General features: G+C 42.7%; 1 protein-coding gene across 1 annotated transcript; it reads left to right on the top strand.

The window, feature by feature from the left end:
* Positions 1–2,737: 2,737 nt before the first annotated feature.
* Positions 2,738–10,532, top strand: LOC146686444 (uncharacterized). The gene has a single exon (XM_085441904.1). It carries the CDS (start codon positions 3,945–3,947, stop codon positions 9,975–9,977), a length of 6,033 nt encoding a protein of 2,010 aa, XP_085298030.1. The 5' UTR covers positions 2,738–3,944; the 3' UTR covers positions 9,978–10,532.
* Positions 10,533–12,777: the final 2,245 nt, after the last annotated feature.

The raw sequence follows: 12,777 nt of genomic DNA, 5'->3' as shown, positions 1-12,777 counted from the left end.
GAGCGGAAAGCCCGGAAGCGGTCGAGGTGTGGGGAGGCAGGCAGGTGAGCGGTGGGCCGGCAGGCCACGTTGTGTAAGCAGCAGGCGGCCCAGGTCCAGGAGGACGGGAGGGAGGGGAACGAGATCTCCACTCCGGGTGCTATCTCTGAGGACAAGAAAAAACAGGTGAGTCATCACACGGCGTCAGGACAAGGTTTATGATGCTCCACTGAACTACCATGGGGATAGCAGATACTCAGGCGATGAATGGTTGAGAGCGCAGGTCTGATATACCGCTGGCACGATTGCTCACAGGTGGTCAGCCAGGGAGGGGCAACCGGACTCCGCCTAAAGGAGGAGGAGCCGCTGTCTGAGACCTGCAGGTGCCCAACCAGACCATGACAATCATTCTCCCATGCATTGTCATGGAGGTCAACTTCATCAGTGATATTCTCCATTACATCAAGTATTTATGAAAATCTGAAATGTACAGCTCTACTATATTTATTCGCTATGAAGGAGTTATGATCCCAATGTTGACGTCCACACTGAATTCTTTTGGGTGTTTACATTTTTCTTTTAAAGCTGTTTGGACTAAGAATGTTGCAAAGTATCCAGCTCTCATAAAAAAATAAATAAATCAGTTTTATAGATAAATACTGTATCGTAGCTGAAACTTTAAAAATAAATAGAAGGCTACAATGTAGAAGATGAAGTCTAACATGAACCAAAGGAGCATCAGTGCAACAGGAGGTGGCCTAAGGGGAAACTGACAGACCAGCAAACCTAATTAGTCAGACCGTTTCAAAAGCTAATTAGATACCTAGTGAATTTATGTTTTCAATTTCAATAATCAAAAGCATGCAAACACTAATTTCTTAACCAAGTGTTTTGCATTAAATATTCAGCTCAGTATAACACTGACATTTATTTCCTTGATATCAATTATTCCCTTAGTCTCTATTTTCTACTCTTCTGAGCCCATCTGTCCCCTTAGGACACAAGTAGAGCAAGAGTGAGAGAGAACTCCTCAGCTGCAGCCGATGGCCAAGGTTTCCTTCCAAACCAGAAAATACAAGGAGGTTGATTTTACTGTTGGCAGGTTGCTGGAGGTGGAATAAGGCTCCCAGCCCACATGCTCAGCATCGTCTTTGGAAGTTGACGGAGAATAGGGGCTGCAAGCAAGCCAGTGAAGTCAGCTGCCGCCCTCAGTGACAGGATATGAAACCAAGCTCGTAATACTGCTAGCACAATGCAGGAGGAGCAGGAATAATAATACAAGCCCTTGGTATTATCAGCAGAATGTGGATGTGACTGAGCCCCAGAGGTGTAGCTGGCAACAGCAAAACAGAACAGTTTAGCATAATGAAATTAGATAAGCATTGCTGAAAGAGGTTACATCTTATGAATATATTTAAATTGCTCTATTATGCTTTTCAAACCCCTGTGAATTGTTTCTAACTGTGAAAAAACAAAATATGTATCAAATGTTTCTAAAGCAAATATGACTCAGAGTCACAAAGCAATCCAAAACTGCTGACTATGCAGTTGATATGGTATATGGTAAGTACCGCTGCTCTGTGTATGGACATGCTGCATGTTGTAATAAACAGAACTATAACCCGCATAAAAATTGGTGATCGGTCTCTGTTCCCTCATACTAGAAGAAAAGCCAACAACAAACCTGAGTATGATAGCGAACGGAGGATTTTACCTTCAAACAGAGTGCTCTTGCTCACAAGGTCTGACATCTTGCTGCTCCAAATTCAATGACTTCTTAGTCTCCAGGGTTATCGCTGTCTCAACATCAATTTTATCATTTGCACTACAGCCTGAACCCTTTTTAGTTGTTCCTTTGAAAGTTGGAGCTTCGTTGTTACAGTATCTCTGTCTTTAAGATGTGCTTCATCCCAGCGGCTCTTACCTGGATACTGTTTTGCAGCACACTGTTAAAGACATCTTTAACTTTAAGAAAAACTACAACCATAATAAACTGCACGAGTGCGGAGAAACGTTTGCAGCAAATAGAAAACCAAGACTGCTAAGGAGTAACTATTGAATTCTTTAAATGGGAAGTGAAACCTGTGACAAGAATCCTCATAAATAAAGTTAAGTCTACTCAAAAGTACTTTAAGTACTACTTTTTTAGTTGCCCATCTCTTTTTTATTCATCTAGCTGTCTGCACAAGACTGCTTTCTTATTGTTCAAGTTTATTTACTCAGAAAGTGCAGGATTGGAGAAAAAAATGATTTAATAATGAATAAACTTTTTGCTGTTGTTCACATTTCCTGTTTCCAATAGAATGATTTGACTATTTTTATGCTGCAGCAAGCAATCACTGTCTTATTCTGTTGTTTCTCTGATATCCATTAACATTTAACTACTGGTTTGGCAATGGGTCAAGGGTAAAGGGGGTTTTACGTTGTGATGCTGTTGTTACTGGTGAGAAGTTGAAGTGGTGTACATTTTGTGCTTCCTGTTATAAATACCACCAACAACACAAGCCCTACCGGTTTCTATAACGTTGTTCAATTAGCAAAACTCACTCAGAGATGCCTTTTTCAATTGAGCTGGAAAGCATGTGCAGCAGGTTAGGGTGATTAAGGATAGAGCTGGAAAAGTACAAAAGATGATAGAAGGAGCACTTTGAGAAGCTAGTTAATGAATAAAATGAGAGAGAGACAGAGAGCAAGAGAGAAAGGGATGGATGGAGGAAAGTTAGTGAATAATAAAGTGTAGTATTAGTAATGTAAATGCTGTTAAAATGTTAAGTTACATAATTTCATGAATATATATAGTTTGCGTTGAAATGTCTTTATTTGAAATGTACATGTGTAAGGTGAGAGCTAGTGTCTCGTGAGAATACCCTTAACGAGAGCACACGAGACTTTTCATGGACTGCGAGGGAGCAGATGTCTCTCATGAAGCGATTTAAGCTAAAAGTTTACTAAAAGAAAGGGCAATACAAGGACTTAAGGACCTCTTTTCAGGACAAGCAGCCAACGAGGTATTTGTCATTTGAGAAATGTTTTTTATTTGTGTTTGGACTTAATATGTGTACTGTAAAGTTGCTAATTGTTTGTACTGTTCGCTCGTGACCAGTTCTCACGGCGTAATGGCGTAATGGCGTATCGGCGTACTGGTGATGGTGAAGCTGAGGAGAGAAGGCCCAAGTAATAAACGCCCGTTTCAAAGAACCGACCTGTGTCTGTGTTGTCGTGAAGAGAGCTACAGTGAGAACTCGCCTGCTCAACACGGGTAGGAGAGGACAGGATCGCCGCGGATGACGAAACGACGCGGATCCGGTGCATCACGTCAGATAAGCAGAGTGCATAACGCATATCGGCACAGCATTAACAAGCAACGGTGGTTAGACTGAGTTAAAGCGCTAATTTTCACGTTTAAGATCAGGAGAAGCTCTACCACAAAGTGAAGTTAAGGTGGTGTGAGAAGTGGTTAAATGTGAAAATTGCAACTAAGGGACTCATCTGTTATTCTTGCTTGCTTAATGTAGAGATTAATCCAATGTGTTTGCATTTATAGTTGTTGTACATCACAAGGTTTATAGAACAAACAAGTAAATATTTAACAAGCTCACAGGTTATGAGTAATTTTGAGTTATACAAAATCTGCTGAGTTTAAAGGGCACCTTATGTGAATTTTAAAGGGGTACTATACTGATGTGAAAACTTGAAAACCTTTAGTAATGTAAATGATAAGGATTTAAGGTATTTCTAAGTACATTTACACTGTTATTGTATATTTGTGATAAGGTGATTTTTGTTGTTCTTGTCTGTTTGAAACTTAAGTTCAGTATTGAAGTCAACAGTGTGTTGGAAGACTCATACATACATTTATGAACCTTAATTCAAATTAAGTTTATTGCAACTTTCACTTACACATAGTCCAGAAGAAATCTAGTTGAAGTTTAATAGCTGCACAATCACACTGCTATAATCTCAACATGTCTAACATAAGCAGAGAGACCTGCCATAAAGATGCTGAACAATCCGCTCAAGCTGAAGCTACTGTCACTGAATCTGCAGCAGAACTAGAGGGGCTTCGAAGAAGTGAGAGGGCGCGTACCCTAACAGAAAGGGGAAGAGCATACCAAGATGAGAGACTGAAGCACATTCAACGCAAATACAAAATCATCTATGAGAAGTGGAGGTGTCATGCACGAATAGGCAAAGAGTTATTAAGTGGTGATGCTTCTAAGGATGAGTTAACTGAGCTTATTGAGAACATCAAAAGCACCTGTTCTGATGTAAAGGTGGTTTATGAGGAGCTGCGTCAAGCGCAAACCCCTGAACCAGACCTGCGGCGCAGGGTTGATACATGCATGTCATTCTCAGAATTTATTATTCAAAGAGCAGAGAGACAGCTTAAAGGTCATGAAGCAGATAAAGATGAAGAGTCTTGGCCTGATGCTGGATCTGTTCTAGGCTCAACAGGTTCTGTTTCTAGACCACTGTCTCGTCAAGGATGTAGTTCTACCCACTCTAGCAGCCACTCTGTCAAAAGAATAGAGGCTGTAGCTGAAGCTGCTGCAACTCAGGAAGTCTTGGCAGTGTTGGAGGAGCAAGAAAGGGAAGAAACAGAACTTCAAATGTTAGAGGCTGAGAACCTAGCCAGACAGCAAGCAATCCAAGATAAACGTAGAAAACTTGCACGCCTAGAAGAAGTAAAGAAGCTAAATGCTGCTAGAGCTCGAGTGAGGGTCTATGATGAAGCTGAAGAAAACATAGAAGCAACTGATTTGTCGTATGGTAGTGAAGTACTGCCAGAGCTTAGAGTCGCTGACTCCACAGTACTTCCAGTCACAACCCATTCTCTCAATGCATCAAGTCCCCCATTTATTCCTCAATCCCTAGCAGTCACAAGTCAAGCTCCTTGTCCACAACAGCTACCTCAGTCTCCTCCAGCCTCAGTGTTGAGGCCTCAAGAGCAGAATAGCTTAGATCTAGTCAATGCACTAGTAGAAGCTATGAGTGCAAACCGGCTCCCAACACCAGAGCCTGGGGTGTTTACAGGAGATCCCTTGAAGTTCAAAGACTGGCAACTGTCCTTTGAAACATTAATAGAAAGGAAGAACATCCCAAAGAATGAAAAACTGTATTACCTAAGAAAGTACTTAGGTGGCACAGCAAAGAAGGCCGTGGAAGGATTTCTTCTATTGGGCACAGAAGCAGCATATGACTCAGCCTGGAAGCTTTTAGAGAAACGTTTCGGAGACCCATTCCTAATTGGGAAGTCACTCAGAGACAAGCTGCATGCATGGCCAAAGATAGGTTCTAAGGATGCTTGCGAGCTAAGAGAATTTGCAGACTTTCTCAAGAGCTGTGAGGCTGCCATGTCTCATGTCAAGATGCTGGAGGTCTTGAATGACTGCGTTGAGAGTCAGAGGATTCTGCTGAAATTGCCAGATTGGTTGGTTTCCAGCTGGAATCGCAAAGTGATGGAAGTCAGACAAGTGAAAGCTGAGTACCCACCATTCAAGGTGTTTGTTGACTTCCTATCAAAGGAAGCAGATCTTGCTTGCGATCCAATTTCCTCAATACAAGCACTTAAGAGTGTTGAAAGCGAGAAACCAAGGCATCTACGAAGCCAAATAGTTCAAGCAAAGACTCTGACCACAACTACAACACAGAGCAGTATTACATCATGTGTTTTCTGCAAAAGGACAGGACACATCCTAGACAAATGCCGAAGTTTCACAGAAAAGACAGTTCAGGATCGTGTTAAGTTTGTACACACAGAGAAGCTTTGCTTTGGATGTTTGAAGACCGGTCATCACTCAAGAAAATGTGATAACAAAAGCACGTGTGAGAAATGCCAAAAGAGACACCCAACATGTTTGCATGACGATAAGTTCAAGGAACGTCAAAGGCCAATCCACCTAAATGCAAGTGAAATTTCAAAGGACAAGGCAGACACCACAGAAAGGACCGCAACAGCCACTTCCAACAGAGTTATTCAAGAGGGTCTAAGCACACGAACATCTTCTATCTTGCCAGTCTGGGTGTCATCTATTAAGCAGCCAGATCAAGAACTGCTAGTTTATGCACTCTTAGACACACAGAGTGATACCACCTTCATACTAGATGAAGTAGCTCAAGGCCTGAACACAAACAGAGAGAATGTCAGTCTGCGACTGTCCACAATGTCTGCCAAGTCGACAGTTATTCCATGTCAGAAAATGACAGGTCTACAAGTGAGAGGATACAACTCAGAGAAAAGGATTCCACTACCACCTGTTTTCACAAGAGAATTTATTCCAGTAAACAGGCTGCACATTCCTACCTCTGAAACAGCTCTAAAATGGCCACATCTAGAGCAACTGTCAGAAAAGATTCCACCACAGTTGGATTGCGAAGTAGGCCTTCTTATAGGCTACAACTGTCAACGAGCCCTCCTCCCAAGAGAGATCCTGTCTGGTGACGAAAATCATCCATATGCGCAGCGGACTGATCTGGGCTGGAGCATTGTTGGTTGCTCACATTCAGCAAGCGACAACAGCGATCCAATAGGATTCAGTCATAGAATCATAGTACGACAAGTGACACCAACTGTGCATCCATCAGTTCAGCTAAAGAAGGAAGTGCACTTTGCGTGCAGGACTCAAGTCAAAGAGATCAACCCACTTGACATAATTAAGACTTTTGAATCAGATTTCACAGATCACTCAACAGATGATAATCCAGTTTCTCAGGAGGACCTCCTCTTTCTGTCTAAAGTGAAAGCTGGAATAAGACAGAAGGAAGATGGCCACTATGAACTTCCGCTTCCTTTCAAGACAGACAAACCTAATCTTCCAGACAATAAACAGTGTGCAGTTCACAGGCTCAGCTCATTAGAGCGTCGACTGAGGAGAAATGAACAATATTACACGGACTATGTCAATTTCATGAATGAAATCATAAGTAGAAGAGATGCTGAGAAGGTGCCACAGTCTGAATTAGACAACCAGCCAGCATGGTACATACCGCACCATGGTGTCTACCATCCCCACAAGCCCGGGAAGATCCGTGTGGTTTTCGATTGTTCGGCACGCTACCAAGAAACCTCTCTAAATGACCATCTCTTGACAGGTCCAGACCTGACTAACACATTAGTTGGTGTGTTGTGTCGATTTAGAAAGGGTCCTATAGCCATAATGTGCGACATCGAAAAAATGTTTCACCAGTTCCACGTTGCAAGGGAACATCAAGATTATCTCAGGTTCCTCTGGTGGGATGGAGGTGATTTGGATTCTGAACCCTCAGTGTACAGGATGAAGGTACACCTCTTTGGGGCAGCTTCATCCCCCGGTTGCTCCAACTTTGGACTGAAATACCTAGCTTCACAAGGCCAAGGCAAGTTCAGCAAAGAAGCCATTAAGTTCATCCAAAGAAGCTTCTATGTAGATGATGGCCTGACAAGTGTAAGGTCGACTGCTGAAGCTATACGCCTGGTAAAGGAATCAAGAGCTCTGTGCAAAACAGGAAATCTACGGCTACATAAGTTTGTATCCAACGATGAGAGTGTGATTGCAACAATTCCACCACAAGAATATGTTCAGACCAAAGATCTAAACATGGCTCTAGGAGAACTTCATATCGAGCGAGCACTTGGAGTTCAGTGGTGTGTTGAGGCGGATGAATTTCAGTTCAGGGTGGTGGTAAAAGAAAACCCACTGACAAGGAGAGGCGTTCTCTCAACTGTTGCCTCAGTCTATGATCCACTAGGTTTCGTGGCTCCATTCCTACTTATCGGCAAACAGATTCTTCAAACACTGTGTAGAGACAAGGTAAGCTGGGACGAACCTCTCCCCGAGCACATCCAGCCACAATGGGAGTCATGGCTCAAAGATCTGCCTCATTTGGCAGTTCTAAAGATTCCAAGAAGCTACCTTCCATCAAACTTTGGTGAAGTCTCACTATATGAGCTTCACAACTTTTCTGATGCAAGCTTCAAAGGGTATGGTGCATGCTCATACCTTAGAGCGGTGAGTGAAACAGGACAGATAAGTTGTTCACTTGTCTTGGGGAAAGCAAGAGTAGCCCCTACCAAACTAACAACCATCCCAAGGCTTGAGTTATCTTCAGCTGTGACCTCAGTCCGCATTGGTGATATCATTAGAGGCGAGCTGGAGATTGAAAATGTGCAAGAGTATTACTGGACTGACTCAAAGGTGGTCCTTGGCTATGTGAACAATGATGCTAAAAGGTTCCAAACATTCGTGGCCAACCGCATCCAGCGAATAAGATCTAGCACAAAACCTGAACAATGGCGACATGTCAACTCTGAAAACAACCCAGCTGATGGAGCCTCAAGAGGATTGACTGCAGTTCAAATGAAAGAATCTAGCTGGCTGAAAGGACCCAACTTCCTTTGGCAGCAAAATCTCCCACATGAAGTGGGAATGGTGGGAGAAGTTGAGGCTACTGATCCTGAACTTCGGAGAGCACATGTTCATGCAGTTAAAGCAAGAGAACAGAATCCAATGGTAAACCGTTTAACTAAATTTTCTGACTGGTCCAGAGTGGTGAGAGCCATTGCCAGGCTCAAGAGATTTGTCAGAGAGTTTAAGGGATTTCAGTCGAGAACTAATGAGTCGACTAATCTTGAAGAACGAAGAGAAGCAGAGATCTTCATCATCAAACTCGTACAAGAAGACGCTTTCGCTGAAGACATAAAGAAAATAAGAGGCAAGAAGGAACACACTTTGAGCAGGCACAACAGGCTACGCCAGCTGAATGCTTTCCTGGACGAAACCAATGTTCTTAGGGTGGGAGGACGGCTGTCTCAGTCAGCCTTACACCATGATGTAAAGCATCCTGCGATTCTTCCGAAAAAATCTCATGTGTCAGCTCTGCTGGTCAAACATCATCATGAGCTTATACACCATCAAGGAAGGGGCATGACCATGAACGAGTTGCGCGCAAGCGGAATATGGGTCCTAGGATGTGGAAGTGTGGTCTCCTCACACATTTACAAGTGTGTAAAATGTAGACGATACAGAAGAACAACTGAGGTTCAACAAATGGCAAATCTACCAGGAGAGAGAATTGAGACATCTCCCCCCTTTACTTATTGTGGGCTTGACTGTTTTGGCCCCTTTATTGTGAAGGAAGGAAGGAGAGAGTTGAAACGATACGGATTGTTATTCACCTGCCTATGTTCTAGAGCAGTTCACATAGAAACCCTTGACGATTTGACAACAGACGCATTCATGAATGCACTTCGATCATTCATAGCTATTCGAGGACCCGTGCGCCAGCTAAGATGTGATAGAGGCACAAACTTTGTTGGTGCTAGAAAGGAGCTTTCTGAATTGCTTGAAGGAATGGATCAAGACCGTACAAGGGCGCTTGGTTGTGAATTTGTGCTGAATGTCCCATCAGCTAGTCATATGGGAGGAGTTTGGGAACGCCAGATTCGAACAATCCGAAGCATCCTGATAGCTATGCTCGACAAGTCCGCCAGCAGACTTGACACCACAACTCTAAGAACGTTTCTGTATGAAACAATGACCATAATCAACAGCAGGCCACTAAGTGTCGAGCATCTTCACGATCCTACTGGTCCGGAACCCCTCACTCCCAACCACATTCTAACCATGAAATCATCTGTAATTCTGCCACCCCCTGGACAATTCTGCAAAGAAGATCTCTATCTGCACAAAAGGTGGAGAAGAGTACAGTTTTTGGCCAATGAATTTTGGCAACGATGGAAACGAGAATACCTGCTAAACCTCCAACAACGACAGAAATGGCAGAAGCTGTCACGAAACTTGCAACCAGATGACATTGTAATATTAAAGGATGACAGTGCACCAAGAAACCAGTGGAAGCTTGCAAGGGTTGTGGAAGCCCTGCCCAGCGCAGATGGCAAGGTGCGAAAGCTAAAGCTTCTGCTCAGTGACACTACTTTTGATAAGGGAAAACCAATCACTAAATCAGTTTTCCTTGAGAGGCCTGTTCACAAAGTAGTTACATTACTTGAGGCCACCTAAAACACACGTAAAGCTAAATGACCTACACTTAAATGTACACTCACACATCACTTCCTTATAATTTTCATTGAGGAAAATCTCTCATTTTAAGTCAATGAGTGATTTTGGTGGGAGTGTAAATGCTGTTAAAATGTTAAGTTACATAATTTCATGAATATATATAGTTTGCGTTGAAATGTCTTTATTTGAAATGTACATGTGTAAGGTGAGAGCTAGTGTCTCGTGAGAATACCCTTAACGAGAGCACACGAGACTTTTCATGGACTGCGAGGGAGCAGATGTCTCTCATGAAGCGATTTAAGCTAAAAGTTTACTAAAAGAAAGGGCAATACAAGGACTTAAGGACCTCTTTTCAGGACAAGCAGCCAACGAGGTATTTGTCATTTGAGAAATGTTTTTTATTTGTGTTTGGACTTAATATGTGTACTGTAAAGTTGCTAATTGTTTGTACTGTTCGCTCGTGACCAGTTCTCACGGCGTAATGGCGTATCGGCGTACTGGTGATGGTGAAGCTGAGGAGAGAAGGCCCAAGTAATAAACGCCCGTTTCAAAGAACCGACCTGTGTCTGTGTTGTCGTGAAGAGAGCTACAAGTAAGGAGGAAGTGAGGGCACCTATAAAGAATATAAAAAGTGGAAATTGACTGGTCCAGATGACATACCCGTGGAGGCATGGAGATCTCTAGGAAAGAGGACAGTAGAGTTTTTAACCAGAAGAGAGGATGCTTCAGGAATGGTAAATGGTAAATGGCCTGTATTTGTATAGCGCTTTTCTAGTCCCTAAGGACCCCAAAGCGCTTTACACAACCTGTCATCCACCCATTCACACACACATTCACACACTGGTGATGGCAAGCTACAATGTAGCCACAGCCACCCTGGGGCGCACTGACAGAGGCGAGGCTGCCGGACACTGGCGCCACCGGGCCCTCTGACCACCACCAGTAGGCAACGGGTGAAGTGTCTTGCCCAAGGACACAACGACCAAGACTGTCCAAGCCGGGGCTCGAACTGGCAACCTTCCGATTACAAGGCGAACTCCCAACTCTTGAGCCACGATCGCCCCATAGAGAATAGAGAAAGAGTTCTGATTTTCAACAACAAGGTTGAAGTGCAGAGTTGTACTAACTACACAGGGATGAAGCTGATGAGCCAGAAGAAAGAGTTGCTAAAGCTAGTTTAATAAAAGAGATGACAATCTGCGAGCAGCAGTATGGCTTCATGCTGAGAAAGAGCACTACGGTGCACAGACAGTGTACAACAGAGGCTAAGAAAAGTGTGCAGGCAGGTGGAGTGAGTGGAGATGAGTGTTGGGTGATTTGTGAGTGAAGGACAGCAGCACGAGTGAAATAAAAGGTTTACAAGTCAGTAATGAGACCTACTATGATGAATGATTTGGTGAAAATGGCAGTGACAAAAAGACAGTAGCGGTGGGAGATCTGAAGATCACTTTGGCACCAGGATGGAGAGAATTAGAAACGAGAACATCAGTGGGACGGCTAAGGTTGAGCAGTTTGGAGACAAAGTTGGAGAGACAAGGCTGAGATGCTTTAGTCATGTGGAGATGAAAGATAGTGGATACACTGGACAAAGGATGTCAAAGATCAAGCGGCCAGGGAGGAGGGAAAAATGGAAGACCACGGATAAGATTTATAAATGTTGTAAAGAGGATATGCACAGAGCTCGTGTGACAGAGGAGGATGTGAGGGTGAGATAAAGGCAGATGATCTGCTGTGACAACCCCAAAAGGAGCACCTATAAGATGGCTTTTCTAACCTAAATAATTCCAACAGGCTAATCTAGCCTAGTGACCCAGTCTAATGAGTTCTTCAGAATAAACATTGGTGACATGACATCTCTCAATTCACATTTCTCAGGGAAGCACTTAAAGCTATACACTGCAACTGGTGAGGATAATCTAGACCAATTGCATATTTTTTTTAAAGCTATGGACCTTTCTGAACAAATTACATATCTCTTTAATCTTCTGTAGTTTTCCCTCAGGTCTGGAAATCTGCAATTTTAGTCTCTCCGCAGAAGGGTGGTGATGAAAGTCCTGGAGTCATTAGTTAATATTCAACTCAAATCACACCTCTCAGGAGATTCTGTTAAGTCCAGTGGTCTTAGAGCTAAACTTTGAAATGTCACTGCTATTACTTTGGGATATATATTACATTCACTAATGATATTTTGTGTTGCCCTCTTTAATACAAGCATTTGAAACAAATTGTTGGAAGTCTGCTAGTCCTATAGAACAAAATGGGTTCTGTAATTTTTGCCATTGTGAAGACTTAGTAGTGGGTTCAATTTACAACTTGCATGTTGTTTTAATATATATTGCAAACTGTAGTACAAGGATAATTTATACAGAAATAGAGCTCAGTTTTTTGTGTCCCCAGATTTATTACCGGTCACACTTGCATATTTGATTTTTGTATTAAAAGAACCCTAAATGGAAACTTGCCATTATGGTGTATATCACTTTCTCATTTAACTGGTCATAGACCTTATTGGCTATTACTCAAAGTTTAGCTTCAGACTATAGTAAAAAAATATGTACATAGTCACTGTAACTTCACCCACCCGTAGTGTCCTGTTATGTAGCCTCAAGCTGAGCGTTTTCTGCTTTGATCACCTTTGTATTTTCAAACCAGTTGTGACAAACTGGAATGGATCTGTAAAAACAGATACTTGTGATGGTCAGTTCATTAACCACTCAACATACTGGTTATAATCCACCAGTTAACCAGTCGCTTGATAAGTCATGAGATCAACTCCATCACAAACATTAAAAGCGGCATT

The sequence above is a fragment of the Copadichromis virginalis genome, linkage group LG19 (genome assembly GCF_057382275.1).
Source record: "Copadichromis virginalis isolate Kocher_CV1m ecotype Utaka linkage group LG19, C_Virginalis_male_GT1.1, whole genome shotgun sequence".
Lineage (NCBI taxonomy): Eukaryota > Metazoa > Chordata > Actinopteri > Cichliformes > Cichlidae > Copadichromis > Copadichromis virginalis.
Note: the sequence above shows the minus strand (reverse complement) of the source record. Positions and strands in the feature narration are given on the sequence as shown.

Bases quoted from the DNA above. Each gene is read 5' to 3' on its own strand.
- LOC146686444 (XM_085441904.1), top strand. From the start codon at position 3,945: ATGTCTAACATAAGCAGAGAGACCTGCCATAAAGATGCTGAACAATCC.